This window comes from Salvelinus fontinalis, chromosome 23 (genome assembly GCF_029448725.1).
Source record: "Salvelinus fontinalis isolate EN_2023a chromosome 23, ASM2944872v1, whole genome shotgun sequence".
NCBI classification, from domain to species: Eukaryota; Metazoa; Chordata; class Actinopteri; order Salmoniformes; family Salmonidae; genus Salvelinus; species Salvelinus fontinalis.
Window position 1 is genome coordinate 11,816,400 of NC_074687.1, and position 18,921 is coordinate 11,835,320.

The following is an 18,921-nucleotide window of genomic DNA, read 5'->3' on the forward strand; positions in this document are numbered from 1 at the left end:
TTAAAAATATTTGCATATACAGCACTTTTCAAATGACCCGGGCAAAGAATCAATGTTAGATATTTTCCCCTTATTAAAAACGAGAGAAAAACCTTAAACAATACAAAATCTCAACGCCTCAGATCCCTTTTGTGTAGTTTAATATACGATTTCTTATAAACAGAATTACAAGCACATCTTAGGGATCATAAAGTACAAGGCAAAATCATTATTATTCTAATAAAGATATGGGGTGGTCAGCGGGATCAGGGACATGCTGTCTGCGGACATGGGGCCTGGGTTCCAGTCTGTCTCAGTGCCTGGGGGAGGGCTGGGGCAGACGGTACTTGGCCATCTCCAGGTCCAAGTCTGCGAAGGTGTAGTGGTTGTAGTTGTGGTGCTGGAGGTTCTTATAAGTGCTGTTGTCGAAAGGCTCGGGGGCTGGCTCTGGAGGTGCAGCTGCCGCCTCTGAAGGTGGTAGAACACAGAGACGGGTATAAGACACAGCACAGACATAAGGGTATTGGGTACCCTGACTGACCTGGAGTTTGGTTAAATAAAACCAGAACCCAAAAGGTAGAAATAGGCGGTTTGCAAATTGGCGAGTTCCATTTGGTTTTAGAGTGTTATTCGGGAACCCCGTCAACTGTCAAAATCGAGCAGACAACCATTCTCATAAGGAATAGAAAATATGTTTTAAAAGTATAGTCACAAAAAGTGATGCCCATACATGACAGCATTTACTTCCCTTAAAAATGTCTTTTTTTTTTTTAAGTATACATTTAAATATTCCCACCCATTTGACAAAAGTAATTTTTCTAGTGTTAAGGATGTACCCCCACCTATAGAGCCTGGAGACAGGCTGATGTGAATGGCCTTAGCATCTATTGTCTACAGCACAACCTTCTGGGAAGGAAGGGGAGAATGAGGATAGCAAAAGGGCACTAACAGCCAATTAGAAAATTAAACTGGCATACAAATATAACTTTGGCAGTAGCATGAATGAGACATTGTCAATTGGGAAGCATGTAAAAATAAATGTATTATCCTTGAAGTAGGATTATTCTTGACCATATGAAATAAGGTATTATATACTGGTTGTCATGTTTTTATATTCAAAATACCAAATTGGACAATAGCCAGACCATTATTAAAATACTACTGCAATATTGTAAGCTGACTTGTTGGGGGCAACCCGCCTATTTGAAACGGCAGGCTTAAATAGAGGGTTAACAGGTCCAATCACACTGAAATAAGTTAGGTGACGGTCATACGCAAAATGACACCTTCCACCTCATGTGCATATACAGACATTTTCATTAATTGATAGCATGCATATCCACACAAGCCCAGAGTAAGAGAGAAAGAAGTGAAAGGAGACCAATGCGTGATCACTCCCAGCTTTGGTTCTTCAAGCTGGAGTCAAGGGTGGGAGAATGGTTCACTGTAACGTTACCATTAGCATGTACTGTACACCTTAGCATTTAGCATGTACAGTACGCCTTAGCATTTAGCATGTACACCATAGCATACAACCCAGAATCCGAATACATACGTGTCAATGGACATGAGAGAATAATATATACCAAATACAGTAAATAAAATCAAAACACCCTGGGAGTAGAGATGGAGAAAGAAAGGTGAGACATATGGACAGAGCAGGAGTGCTCCATCTGGGAGATCACGAGTCATAAGAGTGAGGGGAGGAAACAGGGCAGGATTAGTTTAGGTTTTTGTTTGTGTGAAGATTCCAACACGAGCCAGTCAAATACCATGCATCGCAGTGTCCTCCAAACATTCACAGTATGAACCTCTCGAGGCACAGTGCAGGCAAGGTATTAAAAAGGCAAAGCTTTTGTAAATAAAATAAGCAAATACACAGACCCAAAGTACCAACTGGGAACCCTCAGTATATAACAAGAGAGTTCAATTGCAAGGCAAGCAAGCAGAGCTAAGGTGAAAAGCATCCAATTCAAACATGCGTCTCACACTTGGCTGAAGTAGCTAAAGTATCACGTTGTGTGAAATGAGTATACTTTCACTTAAGAATTTTGCCTTACACATTTTGCATTATGACTGGCAATAAAGATAGCTACAGTCAATTAAATGGCAAAAGAAAATGACTGCAAAAAAAGGTAGAAGCTACAGCTAAAGCCGAACCAGTCATGTGATGCGATGAGGGACATTTTAAAGAAATATGGCCATCTGTGGTTGGAAAAGTCCACAGAGGAGAGAAAGAGTAGGAGTTAGACGAGGTGTTGTGTATACCCTCTGATGTCTCATTCGGTTCTGCCTCAGCCAGGGCCTCTGCAATCAGCTCCTCTCCTGCGGCTTCAGCCACTACAGGGGCGTTGTCTATCAGCTCCTCTCCTGTGGCTTCAGCCACTACAGGGACGATGTCTACCAGCACCTCTGCTGCGGCTTCAACTGGGGCAGCTTTAGCAACGGCCGCTGCATCTTCCGCCGTAGGTTCAACAGGGGTTTCAGCAGCAATTTCTACAGGGGCAGCTTTAGATGCTTCTTCTGCTGCTTCCGGTACAACTTTTGGAGTGACTTCTAGTGCAGCTGTGACTTCTGGAGGCGTCACTTCAACCTCTGGAGCAGCTTCTGCAAAAATCTCTTTGGGTACACTAGCGATCTCAGGGGCAGAGTCTACTAGCTCCTCAAAACTTGTAGCAGGGGCAGTTTCAGGGCCAACTTCCAGGGTAGCTTTCACTGGGGCTGCTTCCAGGACAGAGGTGGGGTCAACCAGCTCAGCACTTGCAACTTCTGAAGCGGTCGCTTGAACTTCTTTGGTGACTTCTGATGCTGCTTCGGCTACAACTTCTGGTGCTTCTTCCTTGACAGTTTCAGGAATGGCGTTCAGAGGCGCTGCACGTGTAGCTTCTTGCACAGCTTTAGCAGTGGCCACAAGGATGGCATCAGACGGCACTGCCACCTCAGCATCGCTGGGCAAAGCCACTGCTTCCTTTTCTGCGTCTTTCTTTTTTTCTGCTAAGATATCTGGTTTTGCCTTTGATTTCACTTCGGACATCTCATCATCAGAGTCGGTGTCAGAGTCGGAGTCAGAATCACTGGATGAGGATTCAACGGCTGGGGCTCCAGGTTCAGTGGAGGCTGCAGCATCAACTACAGGTGGATCGGCAGAGGCTGAAACTGGAATGTCTTCTGGCGCGGGAGCTTCATCACTGGCAGCAACGACAGGCTCAGCAACTGGGGGAGCGGCATCCGTGACAGCGTTGATTACAGGTTGAGCAGAATCGACGACGGGAGCAGCAATGTCAGCGACTGGAGCAGGTTCGGCGAAAGCCTCCGCTACTGAAGGTGCCTCTGCCACGACTACTTCAACTGGGGTGGCTTCACTGGCAACAGCCTCAGCAACTGGAGCAGCCTCTGCAACTGGCGTAGTGGATTCTACTACTGGTGTCTCTGGTGCTGCGGCCTCCTCTGTGACAAGGGATGTGATCTCTGCAACACTCTCAGAAGCAGGGGCAGACTTAGCCACCGCTATGACTGGAGCGGCCACATCTACAGCAGAACTAGCAGTTTCTTCAGCCACAGCAGTTTCAGCAGGCATAGAGTCAATATGGCTTGCAGAAGTGGAAAAGGTAGCTGGTTCTGCAGCTGCGGCTATTATTGTTTCAGCAGTGACGGGGCTAGCCACTGATTCAATTTCACCTAGAGCCTGTGCTGGGGAAAGTCCTGAGGCTGAAAGCTTAACGGGGAAGGCAACCGTGGTGTTGTAGGCTTGTAGTGCAGCCCTCTCTTCTGAGGTCTCTAGGGATGAGGAAATGGTCAATGGAACAGGTTACACAAAAAAATGTAATAGTATATAGCCTAATCAGTATGTTCCTCACAACCAGGAGGCTTGTCTCCAAATAAAAGCACCTATGGCAAACACAGAAAACTCCTGACACCAAAGCTACTGTGGCACTACAGTTTAACCATTGTAATTTTACATTCTCTAGATTCTTATGATACATCCCTGTTAGGGATGTTAACAGTTAAATCGGTTAGCTGCTAAAAATACATTTTGACCGGTTAATGCTTATCGGTCTATAGGTTGATTTCCATAATTTTATGGGATGAAATTGGTGTGCATGTATTTTCATTAGTCATCACGCATCTTATTTATTTAGTTTGAGGAGCATAATAGCCTACCACCTGTCAGACAGCGCCAGAGTAGCTCCTCACTGGAGTGAAACATGCTTTTGTAAGCCCCATCATTGCGCAACAAATACAATTTCTAAATGCAATCGCATGTTAAACTTTGATGGACACGATAAAATAGGCACTATTTTTATTTGTCAAACTCATAACTAAAGCGCGCCTCCCATTTGCCATTAGTGCATGGGCTATAGTCAACGGTAGGCATGCTATCTACGTATCACCCACCACTTTGCAATGTGAGCTTGAGGCAGGAAATGTCTGAAAGCTTTACTTCAAATAATGAGTTATGTCTTACCTTGGAAAAGTAGCCTTGAGAAAATCCATCAATAGAAATTATTTTATAAAGACTTCCTGATGCCCTTAACCAGCATTTCTCTCCTTATCTGGTTTTTATATGCACTTTCTTCTGTTGTCCAGAAGCCGAAGGCACAATCCTAATCATATTAGCAACCCATCCTAGTTGTTGTTAGATTCCCCCTCTTTCTAAGTTTCTAACAGAGAAGTTAATCTCTGTCACAACTACTAGCATTAGGTTTAGAATGGTGTTTTCCACTAAATTGCATTTTGGCAAATGTTTGAAAATTACTTTTCATTACCTGCTTCATTACAGGAGCTACATGTTCAATACTAGGCTAAATCTTTTTGACTGTTAGACGACAGGCTTGCTATTGTTGCATGTTTCCAATTAAAAGCTCTTGATGAAAATTGTCTGGTCCTTGTATGCATGCATAGTATCAGAGACGAGACAAAGCGAGATATTTGACTCTTGCCCAAAATCTGTCCAAATCAAGCCCAATGCGTTTCTATGTCACCTGCCTTCCAGCCTTGGGACGACTACCATTGTTAGGGCGGAAAAATATGCATCTAGTCATTATATAGAGATATCTTATAGTATTTCCTGTTGGTCACATCATTTGACTGTTTGGGAATTTTTTTGGACTGTTTGTTAACCAGTTAATGCATCCTTAAACCCAGTTCCAGTGCAATCAAGCAAATGTTTAAAAGAGAAGTACAATTGGCTTTAGAAAATGGTCAATCTGTAAGATTCCGGGATGTGGTTGTATTGGCACATCAGGGAGATACTCCAAGTGTGGGCTATACCTGAGACTCCAAGTGTGGGCTATACCTGAGACTCCAAGTGTGGGCTATACCTGAGACTCCAAGTGTGGGCTATACCTGAGACTCCAAGTGTGGGCTATACCTGAGACTCCAAGTGTGGGCTATACCTGAGACTCCAAGTGTGGGCTATACCTGAGACTCCAAGTGTGGGCTATACCTGAGACTCCAAGTGTGGGCTATACCCAAGAGAGAAATGGCGTTACTGTTACCTAGGGGGAGAATAGAACATATTAACGTAAATGAAGGGGGGAAAGTATAAATAGCTGCACTCTTACTTGTAGCCGTTGCCTTTTTAACAGCTTTCTTTGGCTCCTCAGCCTTGGTGCAGAATGCCGCGGCAGAGGAGCTCCTCAAAAGACTCCAGGTCTCTTTCTGGAGAACCTAAACAGAAAGAAATACATACCATTGTTTTATATTGTAAATTCAGGATTCATTAGCCTAGCCCTGTGTTCCAGTCTATTTATGCCCTCTTGCCAGCTCCTTCTGGAATTGTCTGCCAAACGTTTCAAGCTTGACAATGGGACCAGGCGAAGCAAATTTTGACTTAAGTTATTCAATGTGTTAGCTAGTTAACTACGTAACCTAAATATCTAGCTTAATTCTGATTAATGAGCACGTATTTTTACTATGCATTATGAATGTCATCAGCACAATTTGTGACTAAATAAAACGCCAGAGATGAAGCATAGTCTCAAAACATGAGATGTAGAGGAAGGTAAATACAGCTAGCAGTCCTGCTACTCCGATCAACAGGACAGAAGGACGCTAGCTAATGTTAAAAGAAAACGGTTACGACACGTTGATTACTGTACAAACCAATCATCGAACGAAAATCTTCTTTGTAAAATAATCGAAATGACAACTGAAGAAAAACATGTTTAGACAATAAACAACGAATTGTACCTTGAGAGACCCCAGTCGTCCTAGACGAAGTAAGGAGGTAGCCATTTTGGTGCTCTGTCTTTTATTGTCCGTGGGGAAACACAATATTTATATTGCTCTGTAAGCTCCTCCCCAGGCACGCTCATTTGGGCGGAAGTGTCTGGGAACGACAATAGTTCCTCATTGGCAGGGTGATAAAAATAGCATTTACGACTTAAGTGGATTTTAACAATTGTTTAATTTATGCCATAGTAAAACGTATATACTCCATCTGTTTATTCTCATAATAGAAACGTAGTTAACAATTTAGAATTCTGATATCCTTTTACAGGATGTTTTTATTTTTTATTTCACCTCTATTTAACCAGGTAGGCCAGTTGAGAACAAGTTCTCATTTACAACTGCGACCTGGCCATGATATAGCAAAGCAGTGGTACACAAACAACAACACAGAGTTACACATGGAATAAACAAACATACAGTCAATAACAATAGAAAACAAATCTATATACAGTGTGTGTAAATTAAGTAAGATTAGGGAGGTAAGGCAATAAATAGGCCGTAGTGGCGAAGTAACTACAATTTAGCAATCAAACACTGTAGTGATAGATGTGCAGAAGATGAATGTGCAAGTAGAGATACTGGGGTGCAAAGGAGCAAAAAAATATATAACAATATGGGGATGAGGTAGTTGGATGGGCTATTTACAGATGGGCTATGTACAGGTGCAATGATCTGTGAGCTGCTCTGAAAGCTGATGCTTAAGTTAGTGAGGGAGATATGAGTCTCCAGCTTCAGTGATTTTTGCAATTCATTCCAGTCATTGGTAGCAGAGAACTGGAAGGAAAGGCAACCAAAGGAGGAATTGGCTTTGGGGGTAACCAGTGAAATATACCTGATGGAGTGCATGCTATGGGTGGGTGCTGCTATGGTGACCATTGAGCTGAGATAAGGTGGGGCTTTACCTAGCATTACTTATAGATGACCTGGAGCCAGTGGGTTTGGCGAACCAATATGTAGCGAGGGCCAGCCAACGAGAGCATACAGGTCGCAGTGGTGGGTAGTATATGGGGCTTGGTGACAAAACGGATGGCACTGTGATAGACTGCATCCAATTTGTTGAGTAGAGTGTTGGAGGCTATTTTGTAAATGACATCGCCGAAGTCAAGGATCGGTAGAATAGTCCGTTTTACGAGGGTGTTTGGCAGCATGAGTGAAGGATGATTTGTTGCGGAATAGGAAGCCAATTCTAGATTTAATTTTGGATTGGAGATGCTTAATGCGAGTCTGGAAGGAAAGTTCACAGTCTAACCTGACACCTAGGTATTTGTAATTGTCCACATATTCTAAGTCAGCACCGTCCAGAGTAGTGATGCTGGACGAGCGGGCAGGTGCGGGCAGCGATCGGTTGAAGAGCATGTATTTAGTTTTACTTGCATTTAAGAGCAGTTGGAGGCCACGGAAGGAGAGTTGTATGGCATTGAAGCTCGTCTGGAGGTTAGTTAACACAGTGTCCAAAGAAGGGCCAGAAGTATACAGAATGGTGTCGTCTGCGTAGAGGTGGATCAGAGAATAACAAGCAGCAATATCCTTACCATCTAGTCATTTTAATAAATATTTTATTAAACACATACATAGTGTGAAAACCGATACTTTAAATACCGATACCTCAATTGGCAACTCCTTCATGAAAATGTCATGGAGTTGCATAAAGCATCTAATGATTTCACTCATTCTTACATTTTTTGTACACATTCGTAGATGTAAAATAGCTCCAGTGTCTGTTGCTGTGTCTGGTAATTCCACTTTAACATACATGCCTGCACATGACCTTCAGAGTTTTACTGGAAATGTCCTGGGGACTTTAAGTAGCAACCATCTAGCAGACCGGGTATGGTAACTGCTGGTGGTGAAGACCAGACTGCAGAGGTAAAGAGGGAGTTTACCGAAAAAGGGCTTTGTAGATTAACACATAAATGTAGCTTTCTGCGCATATAAAGTGAGGTCCAGAAACTATGCAGTATTTTGTTTTTTTTAATGTTTTTTATTTCTTACATTGTTAGCCCAGAAAATCTTAAGTGTTATTACATACAGCCGAGAAGAACTATTGGACATAAGAGTGACGTCAACTTACCAATATTATGACCAGTTATACGGCTTTCCTAAAGCGGATCTTTTGTTCGAACCACCACCCAGTACAGTGGATCTAATCCCAGAGGCCGACCCAAAACAACATCGCCGCAGAAGAGGCAGACGGAGCGGCCTCCTGGTCAGGCTCCGTAGGCGTGCACATATCCCACCGCTTTCGAGTATACTACTCGCCGATGTCCAGTTTCTTGACAAAATTAGAGCAATGGTTGCCTTCCAGAGAGACGTCAGAGATTGTAATATTCTCTGTTTCACGGAAACATGGCTCTCTCGGGATACGTTGTTGGAGTAGGTTCAGCCACCGGGCTTCTACATGCATCGAGCCAACAGAGAAACACCTCTCTGGGAAGAAGAAGGGCGGGGGTGTATGCTTCATGATTAATGTCTCATGGTGTAATCATAACAACATACAGTAACTCAAGTCCTTCTGCTCACCCGACCTAGATTTCTTTAAAATCAAATGCTGGCCATATTATCTCCCATGAGAATTCTTGTCAGTTATCGTCACAGTTGTGTATGTACCCCCTCAAGCAGACACCACGACGGCCCTCAAGGAACTTCACTGGACTCTATGTAAACTTGAAACCATATATCCTGAGGATGCATTTATTGTAGCTGGGGATTTAAACAAAGCAAATTTGAGAAGAAGGCTATCTAAATTCTATCAGCATATTGATTGCAACACTCGATCACTGCTACTCTAACTTCCACGACACATACAAGGCCCTCCCTTCGGCAAATCAGACCACGAGTCCATCTTGCTCCTACCGTCTTATAGGCAGAAACTCAAACAAGATGTACCCATGACTAGAACCCTTCAAAGCTGATCTGACCAATCGGAATACACGCTTCAAGATTATTTTGATCACGCGGACTGGGAAATGTTCCAGGCAACCTCAGAGAATAACATTGATCTATATGCTGACTCGATGAGCGAGTTTATAAGGAAGTGCATTGGAGATGTTGTACCCACTGTGACTATTAAAACCTACCCTAATCAGAAACCATGTATGGAGGGCGGCATTTGCGCAAAACTGAAAGCGCGAACCACTGCATTTAACCATGGAAAGAGGACTAGGAATAGTGTAACATTGTACGCTGAGAGTCGGGAAGCGAGTTCAGGGAGTGAATACATTTAATTAATAAATGAACACAACAAGAAACACGAACAGCGCACCAACATGACACAGACACAGAAACAGTGACGACTGGGGAAGAAACTAAAAGGAGTGACATATAAAGGGCAGGTAATCAAAGAGGTGATGGAATCCTGGTGAGTGTCATTATGCGCGTAACGCTGGTGACAGGTGTGCGCCATAACGAGCAGCCTGGTGACCTAGAGACCAGAGAGGGAGCACACGTGACAAATATGGCCGATTATAAACAGTGTAGTTATACCCTCCACAAGGCAATCAAACAAGTGAAATGTCGGTATAGGGACAAAGTGGAGTCGCAATTCAACAGCTCAGACACAAGACGTATGTGGCAGGGTCTACAGAAAATCCCAGACTACAAAAAGAAAAACCAGTCCAGTCACGGACACCGACGTCTCGCTTCCAGACAAGCTAAACACCTTCTTTGCCTGCCTTGAAGATAATACAGTGCCACAGTCGCGGCCCGCTAACAAGGACTGCGCCCCCCCCCCCCCCCCCTCTCTTCCGTGGCCGACATGAGTAGGACATTTGAAAGTGTTAACCCTCGCAAGGCTGCCGGCCCAGACGGCATCCCTAGCGGCGTCCTCAGAGCATGGGCGGCAGGTAGCCTGGTGGTTAGAGCATTGGACCAGTAACCAAAAGGTTGCTAGATCGAATCCCTGAGCTGAAATTGTACAAATATGTCGTTCTGCCCCTGAACAAGGCAGTTAACCCACTGGTCCTATGCCGTCATTGAAAATAAGAATTTGTTCTTAACTGACTTGCCTAGTTAAATAAAGGTCAAATTAAAAAATAAGAATGCTTTTCATTGACTACAGCTCAGCATTTAACACTATAGTACCCTCCAAGCATATCATTAAGCTAGAGGCCCTGGGTCTCAACCCCGCCCTGTGCAATTGGATCCTGGACTTTCTGACGGGCCGCCCCTAGGTGGAGAAGGTAGAAAACAACATCTTCACTTCGCTGATCCTCAACACTGGGGCCCCACAAGGGTGCATGCTCAGCCCCCTCCTGTACTCCCTGTTCACCCATGACTGCGTGGCCATGCACGCCTCCCTGTCAATCATCAAGCTTGCAGACGACAACAGTAGTGGGCTTGATTACCAACAACGAAGAGACAGCCTACAGGGAGGAGGTGAGGGCACTCGGAGTGTGGTGTCAGGAAAACAACCTCACACTCAACGTCAACAAAACAAAGGAGATGATCGTGGACTTCAGGAAACAGCAGAGGGAGCACCCCCCTATCCACATTGAAGGGACAGTAGTGGAGAAGGTGGAACGTTTTAAGGGCCTCGGCGTACACATCACAGACAAACTGAAATGGTCCATCCACACAGACAGTGTGGTGAAGAAGGCGCAACAGTGCCTCTTCAATCTCAGGAGGCTGAAGAAATTTGGCTTGTGACCATAAACCCTGACAAACACTTGGAATGTGTTCCTGGTAACCCATTCTAATCACCAGGTGCACGGCTGTCCATTTGCAATATGTTTCAATGGGCATTTACCATCACAAATTTGACATGCTCAAAAATACTGCAGAAATGCAAAATTGACTGACCCGATGAACTCGGGATGGCCGGGCACTCTCCATTGCTCGTTGTGTTGATTTAATCATGTCCATTTGGTGATGTATGATGAAATATGATGGGAGAAATTACTGATTTACAGTTCCTGAGGGTTCCCTAATCACACATCTGAGGTTTTGGAAAGATGTGACTTTTTTAACCCTTCGAAACAGCATTTATGACCCCAATTTAAGGCACTTCCGGTTGGCACAGGAAGCCAAAAGTAAATACATATCCTCAATGGGGTAGGCTTTTACAGAATCCTGAGTTTAAAGTCTTTACGTTAAGAATTGACTGATTTACACAGGGTTGAATGCAGTGATTTTCACAAACTGCAGGTTTGGTACATCAAAACACCTTTAGGGTGAATTTAAACACTTCCGGTTGCTCCAGGAAGCTTAGAATCAACACAGGTAGACCTCATAGTGGCCTGATGAACTGTCATCGAAGACAGGTTCATAAGGCATTCATAACCCACATAGGCTTCAGGTTGAATTTAGGGGAGCAGGCAATGTATTCCTATGGGGAGAGAAGTCATTGAAAACTGTTTGATGTAAACACCTTCTTTTCACTGTTAAGGGCTAATGCCAGGGTTAGAATTGCACAGATCGGAAGGACCTCAGGAACGTTCCTGAGGTTGAATTGTGCTTCTAACCCTAACGGTTCCCCCGGTGTCACCCAAAAGCACCTGAAATTTAGGGCCAGACTTCATTTTGGGCCTACTTTTTTTCACAGTCACTGCGCTCAGGCCGAGCAAGCTAAGGTCAAGCGGGGAATCTCATTGAACTCGGCACGGCCTTGAGATTATGGTAATTCCATTGCAGGCTTTAAGCCCCGCACTGTGTCACTCCATCCTTGCTGTGTGTGTGTGTGTGTGTGTGTGTGTGTGTGTGTGTGTGTGTGTCTGTGTGTGTGTGTGTTTGTGTGTGTGTGTGTGTGTGTGAGAGAGCTTTTCTTTGACTTCTGTTGGGAGAAATGACTGATTTACAGTTCATGAGGGTTGCCTAATCACACATATGAAGTTTTGAAAAGATCTGACCTTTTTAACCCTTCGAAACAGCCCGGTTGACACAGAAAGCTGAAAGTGATGAGGGTTGAATGAGTGTGTGTGATTTCAGAAAATCACAGAAATCTCGCAGAGCTCCGAAACCCGCCTGAACGGATTCATCTGAACACGCCGCAATTGGATCTGTAACTTTTTTGGATAAAGAAAACATATCTTTGACCATCACCAATTGTACATTGTACGATTTCTCTTAAATTACGATAGATAAATGGCTGGTTCTTTTTTTCCTGACACAGTAGCTTCATGTACTTTGACGTGAAGCGGTCAAATTAGCGCTCTATTTTCATTTTTGACCTTTAATCCCAGAAAAGTGGCCTTAACTCAAAAAGCGTTGAGGCCTCAAAGTCATCTTCTTTCAAGGCTAACAGCCCATTATTCCAAACCTTTGCTCACCAAGTTTCGTCTTCAAAGTCTTTTCCCTTTAGGAGAAATGGCCATGTCGTGATTGGTGATGTTTTGTACATTTACAATAAGATTCCATTCGCCATCTGGTGGAATTTACCGGGACAGCGGAAAAATGACCAAAATTAGAAAATGTTTTAAAACGGAAACCTAATGTCCGAGAAACTTCGTTCGATGACTTCCCGGAAGATCTGGCCCCGATGCACGGCCCGCCGCTGTCGGCGAATTTTGAAAACATTAACGGACGTCTAATAAGGGATCGTACATTTGCAATATGGAGATTCTCATCGATCAAACAGCAAATGCTGAAAAGTGCCCTTCATGTATGAAAGCTACTCTCTCAAGTTATCTTGATGGGTTAGGTGACTCTTTGAACTTACAATGGCTAGCCCCAAGTCTTTTTTATTTTTTATTGTGCTTTATGCAATTTGCCTTTATGCTATTTGCCTCATGACTCCTGAATGCTTTGTTGACTACGAACTTGCTTGTTTACCCAACTGTGGAACAGACTGTTTGTTCCCACACTTGGGACTCTGACTCTCTATTGGTTACACAGACTCTTGCCTCTCTTCCTATTCTGACCACCTCTTGCCGGCTTTGTATTCATGTTACCTAATGAAACTGCTGTACAATATGATCTTGTTGCCATCTGATGCACATTCAAATGTCATTAAAAAAATCAACACTGCAGAGCTCTCCCTGTCCTCTGCCGTGCCCTGATTGTATTACTGCTGATGATATCTGGAAATGTGCATGTACACCCTGGCCCATCTACTGTTGCTAGCCCCAATTCTGACTTGTGCTCTGATATCTGTTTCACTGATTTCTGCTCTCGCAAAAGCCTGGCTTTCAGCACGTTAACACTAGAATCTTAACTAAAATTGATCAATTGAAAGTGTGGGTTCACATCTCCAATCCAGATGTCTTGGTCATTAGGAAAGTGTTTTGAACACTAATGTTAACCTTTCTGGTTATAACCTTTTTCGGGCAAGAGAGATCTTCCTAAGGTGGTGGAGTGGCATTCTTTACCAAGGAACACCTTCAGTGCTCGGTTGTCCCCACCCAGTCTGTCCCTAAACAATTTGATTTGCTGGTTTTAAGCATTACACTTTCAAATAACTCTTGTTGACTGTTGCTGGGTGTAATCGCCAACCTTCAGCACTGGCCTGTATCCTACCTGCCTGTATCCTACCTGCCTGTATCCTACCTGTATCCTACCTGTATCCTACCTGCCTGTATCCTAACTGCCTGTACCCTACCTGCCTGTATCCTACCTGTATCCTACCTGCCTGTCTCCTACCTGCCTACCTGTATCCTACCTGTCTGTACCCTATCCGCCTACCTGTATCCTACCTGCCTGTATCCTACCTGCCTACCTGTATCCTGCCTAAGCTCTCTCCTGGCCCCTTACACTAAGTCTGAATGTGCCCTGCTAGGTGACCTAAACTGGGACATGCTTAAACCACCTGACCTAAAGTCCTAAAGCAATGGAACTTCCTAAATCTTTTTTCAAATTATTACCAATCCCACAAGGTATGACTTCAAACACCCAGAAAAGGCTACTCTCCTTGATGTTATCCTTAAAAATAATCCTAATAGGTATCAGTCTGGTGTCTTCTGGAATGACCTTAGTGATCACTGTTTTAAGCCTGTGTTCGTAATGGCTGCTCAGTGAAACGACCTGTCCTGATTTGTCATAGATGCTTGCTAAAAAACTTTGTGCAAGCCTTCCTTCCTGACCTGGCCTCTGTAAATTGGTATAGAATCAGCTTGATCCCACTCTGTCAAAGATGCTTGGACCTTCTTTTTTATATTTTCAGTGGTATTGTTAAGAAACACGCCCCCATAAAGAAAATGAAACTGAAAAACAGGTTCAGCCCCTGGTTCGACCGTAACCTGGCAGAGTTACTCCACCTCAGAAATTCCATTTGGCGAAAGGCTCGGCACACGTTATTCTCAGGCTGACTGGCTCTCGTTCAGGCAAATGAGAAATAAGTGCACTCAGGCTATCCGGAAGGCCAATGTTAGTTACTTTAAGGAGCAGTTCTCTCTCTGTGGGTCTAACCCCAAGAAGTTCTGGGAAACGGTTAAAGACCTGGAGGATAAACCCTTGTCCTCACAATTGCCCATGTCCCTTAATTTTGATGAGGTGGTTGTTACTGACAAGGAGCACATGGCTGAGCTCTTTAATCACCACTTCATTGAGTCAGGATTCCTACTTGACTCAGCCATGCCTCATTGCCAGTCCAACATTTCCTCATATCCCACCCCTTCTAATGCGACTAGCCCCGATGCTCCTCACGCTTTTTCTATGCCCTGCTACAACGTTTCTCCCTGCAGGCAGTCACTGAATCTGAGGTGCTAAAGGAGTTCCTTAAACTTGACCCCCAAAAAACATCTGGGTCAGATGGTTTAGATCCTTTCTCCCCCTTTTAAATAAAGGACGCACCATGACTGACTTCCAAGCAAGGGAAACCCCCCCCATCATTGCCAAGCCTATCTCTCTGACCTTTTTAACATGTCTCTCTCTGTGGAGGTTCCCATTGCTTGGAAGGCAGCCACGGTGTGTCCTTTATTTAAAAGGGGGAGATCGAGCTGATCCTAACTGTTATAGGCCTATTTCTATGTTGCCCTGTTTATCAAAAGTGTTGGAAAAACTTGTCAATAATCAACTGACTGGCTTTCTTCATGTCTATAGTATTCTCTCTGGTATGCAATCTGGTTTCACTCAGGTTTATTAATGTGTCACTGCAACCTTAAAAAGGTCCTAAATTATGTCACCATTGCCCTTGATTCTAAGCAATGTTGTGCTGCTATTTTTCTCTACTTGGCCAAAGCTTTTGATACGGTAGAACATTCCATTCCTGTGAGCCGATTAAGGAGTATTGGTGTCTCTGAAGAGTCTTTGGCCTGGTTTGCTAACTACCTCTCTCAAACAGTGCAGTGTATAAAGTCAGAACATCTGCTGACTCAGCCACTGCCTGTCACCAAGGGAGTACCCCAAGGCTCGATCCTAGACCCCACGCTCTTCAAAAATATACATTAACAACATAGCTCAGGCAGTAGGAAGCTCTCTAATCCATTTATATGCAGACAATAGTCTTATACTCAGATAGCCCCTCCCCGGATTTTGTGTTTAACGCTCTACAACAAAGCTTTCTTAGTGTCCAACAAGCTTTCTGTGTTCTGAACACCTCCAAAATAAAGATCACCAGTGTGATTAATACCTCTGAGGGTTTAGAGCTTGAGGTAGTCACCTCATACAAGTACTTGGGAGTATGGCTAGACGTTACACTGTCCTTCTCTCAGCACATATCAAAGCGGCAGGCTAAGGTTAAATCCTCTATCGTAATCACTCCTCTTTCACCCCAGCTGCCAAACTAACCCTGATTCAGATGACCATCCTACCCATGCTAGATTACGGAGACGTAAATTTATTTTTATTATTATTTTTTAAATGTATCCCCTTTTCTCCCCAATTTCCATGGTATCCAATCGCTAGTAATTACTATCTTGTCTCATTGCTACAACTCCCGTACGGGCTCGGGAGAGACGAAGGTCGAAAGCCATGCGTCCTCCGAAGCACAACCCAACCAAGCCGCACTGCTTCTTAACACAGCGCGCCTCCAACCCGGAAGCCAGCAGCACCAATGTGTCGGAGGAAACACCGTGCACCTGGCCCCCTTGGTTAGCGCGCACTGCGCCCGGCCTGCCACAGGAGTCGCTGGAGCGCGATGAGACAAGGATATCCCTACCGGCCAAACCCTCCCTAACCCCGGACGACGCTAGGCCAATTGTGCGTCGCCCCACGGACCCCCCAGTCGCGGCCGGCTGCGACAGAGCCTGGGCGCGAACCCAGAGACTCTGGTGGTGCAGCTAGCACTGCGATGCAGTGCCCTAGACCACTGCACCACCCGGGAGGCCCTACGGAGACGTAATTTATAGATCGGCAGGTAAGGGTGCTCTCGAGTGGCTAGATGTTCTTTACCATTCGGCCATCAGATTTGCCACCAATGCTCCTTATGGGACACATCACTGCACTCTATACTCCTCTGTTAACTGGTCATCTCTGTATACCCATCAGAAGACCCACTGGTTGATGCTTATTTATAACACCCACTTCCCTCTATATGAGATACCTACTGCAGCCCTCATCCTCCACATACAACACCCGTTCTGCCAGTCACATTCTGTTAAAGGTCCCCAAAGCACACACATCCCTGGGTCGCTCCTCTTTTCAGTTCGCTGCAGCTAGCGACTGGAACGAGCTGCAAAAAACACTCAAACTGGACAGTTTTATATATATCTCGTAATTCAAAGAGTCTTCATTCATGGACACTCTTACTGACAGTTGTGGCTGCTTCATTTGATGTATTGTTGTCTCTACCTTATTGTCTTTGTGCTGTTGTCTGTGCCCAATAATATTTGTACAATGTTTGTGATGCTACCATGTTGTGTTGCTACCATGTTGTGTTGTCCTGTGTTGCTGCCATGCTATGTTGTTGGCTTAGGTCTCTTTTAATGTAGTGTTGTGGTGTCTCTCTTGTGGTGATGTGTGTTTTAATCCCAGCCCCCGTCCCCGCAGGAGGTCTTTTGGTAGGCCGTCATTGTAAATAAGGATTTGTTCTTAACTGACTTGCCTAGTTAAATACTGGTTAAAAAAAATGTTTAAACATCTGCGGGACTTTCACCCTTTAGCAATGGGAGGACAAAAGCTGATTTCTAAATGCTGGATATGGAATTGGTCAAGAGACTCAAGTTGAAAATGTGAGCCACAGGTTCAGGAATAATACCAGCTGCTATCTTTAAGAGGTAGGGATCTAGGTTGTCTGGACCTGCAGACTTTTTACTGTCTATTGCCTTTAGTGCTTTATGGACCTCAGCATAAGAAACAGGCTCAAAAGTTAAAATGGTTCACATGAGGGCCTATATCATAGTTGACTGTAACAGAGCTGACATTAGAGGCCTGGGCCCCAACATGATCAAAAACTGAACCAGCAGATATGAACAGCTTGTTAAAAACCCCTACAATATGGGCTTTATCCTTCACTTCATTAGAATCCATCATTAAATGGTCAGGAAGGCCAGAGGATACATTAGAACCTGACACTGATTTGATTAGCTTCCAGAACATGGTAGGGTTCTTTAGGTTCTCTGTGACTGTATTTAAATAGTCATCTGATTTGATTAGCTTCCAAAACTTGTTAAGAGTTGTTTAGGTTCTCCGTGACTGCATTTAAATAGTCATCTGATTTGATTAGCTTCCAGAACTTGTTAAGAGTTGTTTAGGTTCTCTGTGACTGCATTTAAATAGTCATCTGATTTGATTAGCTTCCAGAACTTGTTAAGAGTTGTTTAGGTTCTCTGTGACTGCATTTAGATAGAAATCTGATTTGGACTTCCTGATCAATCTTGTACATTTGTTTCTTAGCGCTCTGAAGGAGGTCCAGTCAACAGGAGCATGTGTATGTCTAGCTTGAGCCGAATTCATTAATTCTGCCAAGTTATCTGAAAACCAGGGATTGTCCATTCCACTTATTCCAAATTTCTTCACAGGGGCATTCTTATCATTCTTATCATAAATGGACACAAATTTCATATAAAAATAGTCCCAGGCGGTGTTAACATCTGTCAATTGGTAGAGATAATGTAAGAACTGTCTAAATGCCTTTTAAAAATATAACAGGGTTTGGCTTTGGTCATTTTTGTATTTCTAACACAAGCAATTGCACAGCGATCACTGACATCATTACATAATATCCCAGTCGATACTTGCGAGGGGTATTCGTTAGAACAATGTCCAATAGCGTTGATTTGTTAGGTGCTCTTGGATTCGATCTTGTAGGCGCATTAATTAATTGCGTGAGATTCAGCGTCACGCAGTTCTTTAAATGAGTTCGATACAGATGTAAACATGTCCCAGTTTAAATCTCCTATAATATAGTTAATTCAGAGTCATTTAGCTTATGCAGGACATCAGAAAGAGAGTTACGTGCGTTTCCCGACGATATGGGAGTCCTTATATACGTTTTGGAAACTGTGTTAACAAACTTTCCAACGAGCTTCAATGCCATACAACACTCCTTCCGTGGCCTCCAACTGTTCTTAAATGCAAGTAAAAATAAATGCATGCTCTTCAACCGATTGCTGCCCGCACCCGCCCGCCCGTCCAGCATCACTACTCTGGACGGTTCTGACATGTGGACAACTACAAATACCTAGGTGTCTGGTTAGACTGTAAACTCTCCTTCCAGACTCACATTAAGCATCTCCAATCCAAAATTAAATCTAGAATCGGCTTCCTATTTCGCAACAAAGCATCCTTCACTCATGCTGCCAAACAGACCCTCGTAAAACTGACTATCCTTCTGATCCTCGACTTCGGCGATGTAATTTACAAAATAGCCTCCAACACTCTACTCAGCAAATTGGATGC

General features: G+C 44.0%; 1 protein-coding gene across 1 annotated transcript; it reads right to left on the bottom strand.

Moving 5' to 3' along the window:
* Positions 1–123: 123 nt before the first annotated feature.
* LOC129820855 (calphotin-like) lies at positions 124–6,275 on the bottom strand. Its single transcript, XM_055877897.1, has 4 exons — positions 6,172–6,275; positions 5,544–5,649; positions 2,248–3,756; positions 124–447 (listed from the first exon to the last, which is right to left on the bottom strand). The coding sequence occupies exons 1-4, from the start codon at positions 6,214–6,216 to the stop codon at positions 293–295; spliced, it is 1,815 nt and encodes a 604-aa protein (XP_055733872.1). The 5' UTR covers positions 6,217–6,275; the 3' UTR covers positions 124–292.
* Between the last annotated feature and the right edge of the window lie 12,646 nt (positions 6,276–18,921).

Excerpts from the sequence above, each read along its gene's own strand:
- LOC129820855 (XM_055877897.1), bottom strand. The coding sequence starts at position 6,216 with ATGGCTACCTCCTTACTTCGTCTAGGACGACTGGGGTCTCTCAAG. Across the intron at positions 5,650-6,171 it reads GACGACTGGGGTCTCTCAAG|GTTCTCCAGAAAGAGACCTG; the intron begins GTACAATTCGTT and ends CTTTCTGTTTAG. Across the intron at positions 3,757-5,543 it reads TAAAAAGGCAACGGCTACAA|AGACCTCAGAAGAGAGGGCT; the intron begins GTAAGAGTGCAG and ends CCTCATCCCTAG.